This window comes from Nyctereutes procyonoides, unplaced genomic scaffold, assembly GCF_905146905.1.
Source record: "Nyctereutes procyonoides isolate TBG_1078 unplaced genomic scaffold, NYPRO_anot_genome, whole genome shotgun sequence".
Lineage (NCBI taxonomy): Eukaryota > Metazoa > Chordata > Mammalia > Carnivora > Canidae > Nyctereutes > Nyctereutes procyonoides.
This window is the reverse complement of record NW_026575112.1, coordinates 768979-781330: the sequence shown is the minus strand read 5'-3', so window position 1 is coordinate 781330 and position 12352 is coordinate 768979. Positions and strand designations below refer to the sequence as shown.

At 36.2% G+C, this 12352-nt stretch overlaps 2 protein-coding genes across 2 annotated transcripts; one reads left to right on the top strand and one right to left on the bottom strand.

Annotated features, from left to right (window-relative positions):
- The first annotated feature begins 3336 nt into the window (after positions 1-3336).
- LOC129514883 (olfactory receptor 5I1-like) lies at positions 3337-4272 on the top strand. The gene has a single exon (XM_055333576.1). It carries the CDS (start codon positions 3340-3342, stop codon positions 4270-4272), a length of 933 nt encoding a protein of 310 aa, XP_055189551.1. The 5' UTR covers positions 3337-3339.
- Positions 4273-9163: 4891 nt separating this feature from the next.
- On the bottom strand, positions 9164-10102 carry LOC129514913 (olfactory receptor 5W2-like). Its single transcript, XM_055333601.1, has one exon. It carries the CDS (start codon positions 10100-10102, stop codon positions 9164-9166), a length of 939 nt encoding a protein of 312 aa, XP_055189576.1.
- Positions 10103-12352: the final 2250 nt, after the last annotated feature.

Sequence of the window (12352 nt, the reverse complement as noted above, 5' to 3'; positions counted from 1 at the left end):
CTCCTCTTCAGACTCTTCTTAATTTTTTATCTTATATTCCTTTCCCCTGCTATTGTCCCAATGACATTTATATTTCATTTTTTTTAAATTTTGAAAGTCTTTTTCAGTCTTAAAGCATATAACATCCTTGAAGATTATTACAAGTAAATAATCTCTATATAAATGGGTTTCTTCAGTACCTTTACTTCTATGGTTAGAAATAAGGCATTTGGTAGAAAATAGCTTCAGCAGTGACTGTTCTCCATGGCTCAGACCCCAAGCTTATTTAAGCATTGTCCCTAAAGGTAAGCCCCTTTCTTTCATGTCTACTTTTTAATAGTCATTTTTCATGATTCCCAAAAGAGTGAATAGCATGGCAAAGAAGCATTTTCATCCACCTTGCCTTTCTAGACACTGGCTATATTTTTTTTCTTTTCATAATAGTGGCGTTGTTCCACTTTTAGGTCAACTGACAATCTTGCCTTTCATATTCGTCAATAGGAGCAGATGGGCTGTCACTCAATGACAGTCCATATTTTCTAAGGAGGATGCCATATGTATTTCAGGAAAGAAGAACTCCAAAGAGCTCCAAGATGCTTCTTTCTCCAGTTAACACTTTTTTTTTTTAAAGCAAAGTGTTTGGAGTGAGATGGAATATAGGAGATAAAAATGGGAATATATGTGAAAACTAAGTATTTTTAAAAGCTAAGCTTGTAGGGGACAGGAAATAATTTAAGAGTTTAAGAACAGCAAAATAATACAAAGTCTATTTTATACAGGTAAAAGCTCTTATGGTGGTTTATGGATACATTTTGGATCATGTTTGGAAGTAGGAAGGGAATTAATTAGAGGGAATTGGGACAATTAAGAGGTTCAATTGAGGAAAATGAGGAATGACATTAAATAATGGAATGTCAGTGATGATAAGAAGGAAACATCGGATATTTGCCATGTTTTGCAGATTAAATCAATTGTTCTTGTTCAGTTTTTAGTTAGAGAATGTTTCTTATTTGGACTATCAATGGAGGTGGGAGAGATATATACCAAGATAGGGATAGAATAGGCATAAATTATAGGAAGTGATGGTAATTACATTTTTGTTTTAAGCATGCTGAAATGCACATGTGCCTGCTTGATAGCTCCCTTTGAGTTTGGACCCATGTTTTGGAATGGGTATGTGAAAATTATCACTATATATTTGGCATTGTAAGAAAAGGCACAGAATTATGTAGAGAGTATATAATAGTGAGGAGAGAAGTAGGTTGAGAATGAAGCCCTAGGAAAGTGCCACCATGTATGAAGGAGGCTGAGAAGGACTGAAATCAAGAGAGAAATCTAGAAACTGAAAGATGAGGAGATGTTAAGAAGAAAGGAGAGATCAAAGCTATTAATGGAATAGAGAAATAGAGTTTATTACCTACTGAAAATCTCTGGATTTGACAGCTAGGATGTAGTTTGGGATTGAAACAAAAAGGACTTTAAATTGTAAGGATAAAAATCCTATCGGTAGGCTGAAGTGAGAAACTGGAAACCAGTGTAGATGTCTGTAAAAAAATATTGAAAAAAGGAAAAAAAATAAATGGAAGTAGATACAGAATATTATATTTAAAGGTGAAATTGACTTCAATGTGATATGCTGCAAGTTTATAAAGGAAAGATTTGTAATAATAGGATAAGTATCTTAATTAATGCAGATAGTCAGAATTGGATGCACAGTTAAAGGGATTAACTTCAGAGTGGCAGAGCACGATATTCCGAGAAAAGAAAGGAAGGGCCGGAGGAAGTCACTGATGAACCCAAAGGCTTATATGATGACTTGATGAGAAAGTTGAGCACATACTTCTTGGCTATCGGGTATTTTTCTCTACAAGGTAGAAATCATTTTCTGACAGTGAGAAGGTCATAGAGTGAAACCTAAAGAGAGTGATGCAGGTTTACAATAGTGATTAAAGGAGGAAAAAGGTTGTGTGAGATATGAAATAGTAAAGAACAATTTTATTCAATCATCCATACACATATATATGTCTAAGAATTGTGACTTTTATACAAATATAAATTGGAACTGTGTCAATGATTTTACTTCATTCATTCATTAATTCATTCATTTAACTGTTCCAACTGGTATAAAAGATAATGCAAAGGATTATAGATAAAGAATTCACAAATAAATATACAAATAGATACAAAATTGACTTTTTCCACAGGAGGGAGGGCAATTTATTGTCTGTACACTGAATAAAATGTGTATGTCTGTAGACAAGTATCATGTGTGTTGCTGTTGGTTGTCTAATAGATTTCTAAACCAGAGCAAGGACAATGAAAGGCAGAAAGGTATAGAGGTAGGTGCATGAGGATTTTTCCATATATTTTACAATTTTTCACTGTGGAGGGCATGGGAACATTCCTGGATAGCATTATCACATTGCCTGAATTGAATTTAACATGTTTGTAGGCATGAGGATGTCACTAGTTGTATTCCATAGTTTGAATTCCAAAAAAATAAAACAGATGCCTGGATTGACTCAGGATTGCTATGCTGCCAGCTTTAGAACCATGAAGGAACAAGATGATGAGGAGACTGAATCTGCAGAAAGACATTCCTTTAACACTTACAGTTTGAGGGGAAAGGTACTATCACTCTCATATTTTAGATGATGGACGGAAATTCGATGGTTCATTGACCTGACCGAGGTCTCACAACTTCTGAGTGACAAGAGCTGGGATTCAGTGACTTTTATAAATAATGCATAACCTTTCTTCTTTCTATTTTATCAGTGGATTTCAAATAACTCTAAGGTGTTCCTTAGTTCCTCAGAGGTGAAACCACATTGTAAGGTTAGAACTTCTGTTCCTCTATTTATACAGGGTTTCACCTGGAACAGCAATGCTGTCTGTTGTGAAAACAAAAACAGCACAAATGGGGACAGGGGATATTTTTCCAGTTTGCTATATAACCATGTGGTTGACCACAATTCCTTGATATTTGTGGAAGATGAGGGAGTTGAAGAAAGTGGAGTTCAACAACTGATTTGATGATGGTGCTCCTAAATTTGGAAAAGAATTGCTTTAAGTAATAGAAGTGATACATTCTCAATTTACTAAAAATGCAAAAATCTGGGGGGCCTGTGTGACTCGGTTGAGCATCTGCCATTGGCTTGAGTCATGAAAATTTATAATGCATGATACTACATGAGCTATAGATGTGCCTAGATGTTATGAGGATGCCCAAGTGGAGTTAGAATTCCTCTTCTATTTATTTTGACTGTTTTATTTCTTATTTTTTAGTGAATGCTGAGGTTGTTGTTAATATTGCCATCACTACCGTGCCACCACTTCAGAAGTCCAGGGACACTGCGGAGAATGGAGTTGGAGAACCACACTGTGAAGTCTGAGTTCTTTCTCTTGGGATTTAGTGACCATCCAGAACTTTGGAGGGTGCTTTTTGTTATGTTTCTTTTTATCTACTCTGTTACCCTCATGGGGAACCTTGGGATGATCTTATTAATCACAAGTAGTTCCCATTTGCACACCCCGATGTACTTTTTCCTCTGTATATTGTCCTTTGTAGATGTATGTTATTCTTCTGTTATTGCCCCCAAATTACTTGTGGACTTGATTTCCAAAGAAAAGACCATTTCTTACAAGGGCTGTGCTGCACAGTTATATTTTTTCTGCTCTTTGGTTGACACAGAATCTTTCCTCTTGGCTGCTATGGCTTATGACCGGTACATAGCAATCTGCAACCCTCTGCTTTATACGGTTATTATGTCCAAGAGGGTTTGCTCCCAGTTTGCCATTGGAGCATTTTTGGGAGGTACCATGAGTTCAATTATTCACACTACTAATACCTTCCATCTGTCTTTCTGCTCCAAAGAAATTAATCATTTCTTCTGTGATATCTCCCCACTCTTCTCTCTGTCCTGCACTGATACTTACATGCATGACATCATTCTGGTAGTCTTTGCTGGTTTGGTGGAAGCTATCTGTCTTCTAGCAGTCCTTCTATCTTATGTGTGCATCATAGCAGCTATTCTTAAAACAGGGTCTGCTGAAGGAAGAAAGAAAGGGTTTTCCACTTGTGCCTCCCATCTTACTGTAGTCACGATCTACCATGGTACCCTCATTTTTATTTATTTGCGCCCCAGCACTGGTCATTCGCTGGATATTGACAAAGTGACCTCTGTGTTCTATACATTGATCATACCTATGTTGAACCCCTTAATTTACAGTCTAAGGAACAAAGACGTCAAAAATGCCTTTAGGAAAGTAATAGGCAGAAAATTGCTTTCTTAAGGAAGAATAAAACTGAGCCTGACAATTTTTCAATAATGTCTGTTCTTTGAACTTTGGTTCTGTTGGGAAAGTCAGTTTAATATGAATGTTTCCCAAATTGTAGGTAATGAGGTCTCAACTACAGAATACTGCCCAGGCCTAACATCAGAGCCAGATCCCATCATATCATTGTATTACATCTCTCTATATATATATTATTTTAAATTTGACATTTTTAATATATATTCCAGAGTAGATTTACCTTTTGCATAATGTCCTATAGTCCATAGTCTTACTCCTTTTCTCTCCCATCCTAAACTTTATCATAATTATTCTCAGTATTGAATAAGCCATTAAATTATCACAACTTTCTTTTGCGGAAGAAAATAAATGCAATTAACTAAGACTTTTTCAATTAATTTTTATTTCCATGTAAATATGTGTGCATTGCAGCTAAGCTATACTCTCTCTAAAAATTTTTTTCCTCAAATTTTAACTCCTATATGATTTTTTTCTAATACCCTTTCAATTAGAGATGGTAAGTAACATCCTAAACCTCACTAGAACCTTAAGGGTACTTCTTTTAAAACTCTTAGAATTTTCTGTCTAATCTTGTAGTTTGTGTTTATCCCTCTACTAGACTCATCATTAATTATTGTTCCTTATTTGATGCCTTACCTCTTTATCACATTTTCTCCAGTGCAGTTACTGAGTAAGTTTTAATGAAATAAATATGAGTATATTTGCTAGTTTTTGTTTTTAATTTGGACTATACACCTATAACAGGCAGAAACTATTTCTCTTGCAGTTTTGTTTGTTTGTTTGTTTCCTTCTCTGGAGGAGTACTGTATACACATGTGACAATTGCATGATATTGTCAGTAGTGACTTATTAGAAAAAACAATTTGCAAATATCAACAAAATTAAAGTCTGGCTCTAAACTATTTCCTCAAGGATAGATTCAGTCTGAAATCTCTTGATTGTTAAGCAAACAGCTGAACTTTCTGAAGGAGGCTATCCTCTGACAACCAAATACGGGATCAGAAGCCAACAAATGGTGAGATCAAAGTTATGTAGGCTGTTGGGACATGACTAATAGAAATCATAGCTGAAAGCCTAAAGAAAGTGCTGAACCAAAGGAGAGGTTGAATAATGGGAGAGAAGGTAAATTAGACAAGAAAGTCGTATGACAGTGAAAATGCATGTTGGGGTATAAACCAACATCACAGTTCCATTCTCAGCCCCAGGCTTTAAAAGTAGGTTTTTGTTCATATAGCTCAGTGGTGAGGTAAAGCTCTGGTCAGTGTGGACTATCAATAGGGAAGAGTGGAATGTCAGCTAGTGCCAATGAAAAGCAAGTGTTTCATCCTAAACACTTAGTAGAAAATGTTCACCACAGTGTATGGGTTCATCACAACATATGGATATTGATTCCTTTTTCGTTAAGTGTATGCTGGTTCATTAACCTCTCCTCTCTCTCCCTAACCCTATGGAAAGTAGAGAGAGATGGAAGAAAGAAGCAGACAACTCCAGATCGGTAGGTGGCAGGTGCAATGAACTTATGTATGAGGGCTTATTTTGGGTAGCCAAAAGATGAGTAGATCTCCACTCCTGCCCTCCAGAATCTTAAAAATTTATACAGAGGCCTTAATTGAGCTTAGTCATATTAAGTGTCCAGGTAGTGTCAACAACACATTGATTTCTCAAGGATATGTCCTTGGAACAATTCAAACTGTAGGAATTGTAGGCAGAATGTACATTCCAAGGACAGAGGAGGGGTGAGGATCATTTGATTCCTTGAGTCCTGCTAACAGATCAACCAGTAATCACCTCCTCTCCATGACCTTCTCCAACAACATCCTATTTCAGCTGTGGCTCTTGGGATAGAGCTGCACAAATAACATAAAATAAGTATTCTGGGATTAATTATCTAAACTCACTTTTTTGCAATACGTCTGAGACAAATAAGTCTGAGACTTAGATCAGAAGTACAGATTCAGGCATCTAGCCTGGATATGGGAATGATGTGTCCAGCATGGGTAGTGGTGAATAAATCTTTGCTCAGCTCTAATGAGGAATGAAGGTAGTATCAGGAAAAACAAGTCCCAAAGTATCTGGACAGGGAGCGCCATGATGTACAACTGGAATCTGAATAACTGGGTGAGCAGGCTCTCAAGTAGATAAAAATGGATCTTGGAGATACTATTTCATGACAGGACACCAAGGATTATACCATGTTTTCTTGCAGCCTGAGGGTTTAGTTCTTGAGAGAGACTTAGTTGGCTCTGAGTGATCTTAGAAACTCCATTATCATCCTCAGATAAATAGATATATACCTGGTTATAAAAATAACTATGTCTATGAGGACCCTTAGTGTTCACAGAACAAGTAATCTACAGTCCCACAGCTAACAAGTAAATGATAGTATATAGATGTGAACCAGGTCTGTCTCTCTCTGAATTCCAGTTCTTATCTTAAAATTTCTCTCATCTTTACCATTCTTTAAAATGAAAATAAAGGGGATGCCTGGGTGGCTCAGCAGTTGAGCGTTTGCCTTTGGCTCAGGGTGTGACCCCGGAATCTTGGGATCGAATTCCACATCAGGCTTCCTGCATGGAGCCTGCTTCTCCCTCTGCCTCTCTCTCTGTCTCTGTCTCTTATGAATAAATAAATAAAATCTTAAAAAAATAAAATGAAATGAAAATAAAGCATAAACAAAAAAAAATCCTGGTTTCTTGACCATGTATAAAGGCTATTCATTCATATGGGGAATATAAAAAAAAATAGTGAAAGGGATTATAGGGAAAAGGAGAGAAAATTACTGTGAAAAATTAGACAGGGTAACAAAACATGAGAGACTCCTAACTCTGGGAAACGAACAAGGGGTAGTAGAAGGGGAGGTGGGGAGGAGGATGGGGTGACTGGGTGACGGGCACTGAGGGAGGCACTTGACAGGATGAGCTCTAGGTCTTATGCTATATGTTGGCAAATCAAACTCATATATATATATATATATATATATATATATATATATAATTAAGGTTTTTAAAAGAAAATATAAAGAAGAAAAAGGAATATCTTTTATTCTTACATATATATATATGAAAGCTGACCAGTGAATCCAATTTTGTATAATATGGATAGGTTTAATCTTTACAGATAGGAATATATTTAATACGATTTCAATAAAGTACATTGTGATGGGAAGGGATTTGAACAGTGATGGAGAGGTCCTGATATATGATATATTCTATGAACAACAAATTATTAAGATTGTAAATTAAATTACTCAATAGATAATGAAATACTAGTAACTTGCTGAAAATTGCAACTTTTAAATGTGTCATTTAATTCTTATGACATTTTGAAGTACACTTAGCCCATTTTAAACACTAAAGGAACATATAAAAATATGTAAGAAGATTTAAATGGAAAACTTTGTACTGCCATTATTTTCTCCTCATGGAACCAGAAAAAAAAAAATGCTCCTATATTCCCTTCTAGACAATGACCTAAAATAAAATGAATACTCTTGAGAACCTCTTGTTATGTTTTTCAGAAGTGAATTAAGTCTTATTTGATGACAGTACAAATAACATATGCAATTGAGTTTATGGAAATGATACAAGATTACTTAATATCAGGTACTCAGTAATTAAAATTGTGTTTATTTCATAGATGCACAGGGATCCAATTATTACAAATAGAATTCTATGTAAATATTACTTTGTCTTTATTTCATTAAACATAATATTAATACATTTTCTTTTCCACTTAAATTGTATTAATTAGGAATTTTAGGTTTTTTTATTATTTTGTTAGTATAATGCTGTGAACACATCAAGGGAGACTGAGTCATCTTTCCAGTGGCCTTTGGACAAGGTAAAGACCCTCAACTTTCTTTTGTACAGTTTCTGTACAGTTGTCAACAGCATCATATCTGCTCCCCAGAGTGAGAGCAAGAAGGGAAATTCACAGGCTAATGTGCAAATGAGGTGCAGCATAAATTAAGAGCAATTTTTCCTTCAGATGTCTACTGGGCCAGAATGATGAGGAATACATGGTCCAAAAAGATTTTTACTGCAAGTGTTATCTGTCCCTGATGGTTATTTCAGCTTAGGCCAAAATAAAATATGTGCAGGAATATTTAATCTAAGACAAACGTACTAGAATAATATTTAAAAGTCAAGTTTGTGTGTGGGTGTGTTTGTGTGTGAGTGTGGGTGTGTGTGAATTTGCAAAGGCTCCTTTGCATCAGTTTTGCAGGGGACACAGATTTATTTAATAAATGTTTTAAATGACATCTGGAGCTGAACTTTGTAAATAATAAAGTAGAAATATTGGTGAACAATCCTGGAAAGGGCATTGCATTTATGGAACTTTGAATTAGGGCACGAATTTTGTATTTATTCTTATGTATTTACTTACTACTGATATACATCTAAGTGCTATGATGGAACGTTTATAGGGTGATACCAGTCCCTAGAAAGGATACAAACAAACTCAGCTTAACTCATTAATACTACCTTCTGGCTGGGCAAGTTTATTGAATTCACGGCTTCAAAGATATCATAACTTTAAGTGCAAAAGTTTAACTGATGTGAGGAGAGTAGTTGCTATTCCCATGTGATTTCACTGAGCCATATCTATGAACAGAGAAGGCAGGTATAAAAAGATCTTTTGTTTTTTTTTTTTTTGCAAATCAGCAACCGAAACTAGTCCTACTCTTTCTTAGTTTAAACGGAAAAATAAGATCAATAATGACTCTCCCCACATTCAGTTTAGGTACAATGATAAATAGTAGGAAACATCTAGAAGCTTGTATTGATGAGACTACAGGAATTGATGTCAAAGGACCATACTTCAGCTCTCAGAATCTTTAAATAAACACTTTTGGGTGAAAAACACAACTTCACCCAGAACATAATTTAGTGCTGATTGCTTTTTTCAGGGCACTTTTCACATCCTTATTCCTTAAGCTGTAGATGAGTGGGTTTAACATAGGGATGACCATAGTGTAGAAGACAGAAGACATTTTGTCTGTGTCCATCGAGTAACTGGAGCTCGGTCGGAAATACATGAACAGAAGTGTGCCGTGAAATATAGCCACTGCGGTCAAGTGGGAGGCACATGTAGAGAAGGCTTTGCGTCTCCCTTCAGCTGAGTTCATTCTAAGGATGGTAGTTAGGATATAGCTGTAGGAGAGGAGAACAGTGATGATGCTGCATCCCACTACACAACCAATGAAAGTGAACATCACTATCTCATTGATGGATGTATCTGAAGAGGAAAGGGCTAGCAAGGGTGGGATGTCACAGAAAAAGTGATTGATGATATTGGAGTTGCAGAACGACAATCGAAATGTGCAGCAGGTGTGGATTGCTGAATCCACAAAACCGACGATGTAGGCAAGGGACACAAGGTGGATGCAGATTTGCCTGGACATGGCGATTGTATAAAGAAGTGGGTTACAAATGGCTACATACCGGTCATAAGCCATGACAGCCAACATGAGACACTCCACATCTGCAAAGACCCCAAAAAAATACATCTGAATTGCACATAAATCATATGGAATTCTCTTTTGCTCAGACAAGAAGTCAGCCAGCATCTTGGGAGAGACAGTGGAGGAGTAGCAGACGTCACAGAGAGACAGATTGCTCAGGAAATAATACATGGGCGTGTGGAGCCTGGAGTCCAGCTTGATCAGCAGGATCATCCCTAGATTGGCAATCATGGTTGTGCCGTAAACCAGCAGAAAGAGCACAAAGAGCCCCTGCTGCACATCCTTTCTGCCAGAAAGTCCTAGGAGTATGAAATCAGTAATCACAGTGCAGTTCTCAACAGCCATCACTCAGATCTGGGAACCCCTGCTTGTGAAAGAAGGAAATGGAACCAGGATTAACATCATCTTAGTAGTTAAACTGCTGGTCCTTTTATTATTTATTTATTATTTATTTTGTATTTAGGAAAAGAGGCAATGTCAAGACTGCTAAGGTGAAGCAGACTGTCCTGGAAATATATCCAAATCAATACATTGGTATCGTGATAGTGATCTTAACATTGCCTACATTTGAACAGCACTGTACAGAATTCATAGCACACTTTTGTTCAAATTAAAGCATACTATTTTCATACCAACATACACTGTATGTATGATAGATTTTGTTACTTCTTTCTTATATAAAGACATTAATGTCTTCATAGTTTGAGGCGATGGTTCTTACAATTATTTGGCCAGATAACCATGTATTCAACAAGATTTTCTTTTTAGATCTAGTAGAAATATTGATATATTCTATAATAGAGAAGCATAACTGAGAGGCACAAATAATGAATATATTCCTTTGTTTCCCCCCAAAAAAATCCAAAATAGAGGGCCATAGGAAAAATTCCTTCATGCAATATGCTTCCACTTCCCCACTCACCCCAGGTCCTATCCAGACTCAGTAAACAAGGGTTATAGATTGTGATTCAGGACCCACTAAAGCAGGGAGGGTGTGGTTGCTGAACAGGGTGGGAGGGTCTCCATGTTCAATACTCTAGAATGAGAGACCACAAAATGTCAAGGCTAATCATGTTGCTTTCTGACAGTCGCTGTTGCTCAGGGGAGATTATGGAGAACATTTGGGCTCTAATCATAGGGATTCTGGTAGTGGGTGATGGAGTGTTAAATGAGGGAATGTGGTTTACTGAGTCTCCCTGCCCCAGTTCATTAGAACCCTCATAGTCTATTCACCAACTGTTCAGATCTGTAAGAGGCGTGTTAAAAATACTGATGCCCACAGTCCCACACCCCAGAGAGATTTAAGCCTGACCTGTACCTTTTTCTCACTTCCCTAGACTTTTTAAAAAGATTTTATTTATTTATTCATGAGAGACAGAGAGACAGGCAGAAATGTAGGAAGAGGGAGAAGCAGGCTCCTGGAGGGAAGCCCAATGTGGGACTCCATCCTGGAACTCCAGGATCACACCCTGAGTGGAAGGCAGATGCTCAACCACTGAGCCACCCAGGCATCCCTTTCCTAGACTTTTAATTATTGTTTTACTTTACCACTTTGCCTTTAAATATCTCTGAAATCTATCTCCTCTTGCTTTAAAAAAAAAAAGGTGGTTGAGGGTCAGTTAAATTATATTGCCCCACTGTCTTATTTTAAATCAACTATATTGTATGCAATATAATACAAGTCCTCCTCTATTCATCAGAATATAGGAGATGAAATTAGATGAAGAAGAGATTAAAAAAAATACCTGAATGATGATCTAGTGATCAATGTGCAGGTCTCCAAACCCTTGGCTTAAACTCACTTAAATAACAGTCCTTGTAGACACATTAAAAAAAATAATGCTTCCTTAAAAGGTTTAAGAATAAGTTTTTTAAAGAATATATAAAAATACAAGTAAGAGATTAAAAACAATAAAAAATAGGTGATATCTCTGCAGTCCATACTTGCTTTTTTTCCTCCCTACTTTCTATGTGTATATTTATTTTAAATCAGCAGATTTATAAAAGTAATTGAAATAAAAGTTTATATAGCATATCACACACTTCTTTGGTTTTATATCATGTTTTCAGTTAAAAAAGGATAAAAGCCCCTAAAATTTAAAGTATAAATCAGAAAAATAGCAAAAAATGTTAGTACCTTCCCCAGAATTACTGACCTCTTTGTTCCATGCATTTCTGTCTGCGAAAGGGTTCAACATTGTCTCCTGATTGACCTGGATTTATACATAATTATCTCTGTGTCTGGTCCCTGGTTTCTTGGTCTCCCAGGAATAAGCAAGATATATTATACTTTGATGGTTTATTTTCTGTTATTTTACAGGGGTAAGGTGTTTGAACAAGAAACACAGACCATGAAAAAAATGTTGTCCCTCTCTACCTTACCACCTAAAATTATTCCTATTTCAGCAGTAGCAAAATGACCCCATTCAACAAGCATTCCTTATTTCTAGTTTCCCAATTCCTACACTCTTATAAAATTTATTTTTGTGATAATTTAATAATTTATAAAACAAATACATACCCATTCAAGACAATCCATCACAATGTAAAAATTTTTGTAGATACAGAAAAAAAAAAAACTGACCAAAATCACAT

Coding starts and splice junctions, on each gene's coding strand:
- LOC129514913 (XM_055333601.1), bottom strand. CDS start 10,102: ATGGCTGTTGAGAACTGCACTGTGATTACTGATTTCATACTCCTAGGA.
- LOC129514883 (XM_055333576.1), top strand. CDS start 3,340: ATGGAGTTGGAGAACCACACTGTGAAGTCTGAGTTCTTTCTCTTGGGA.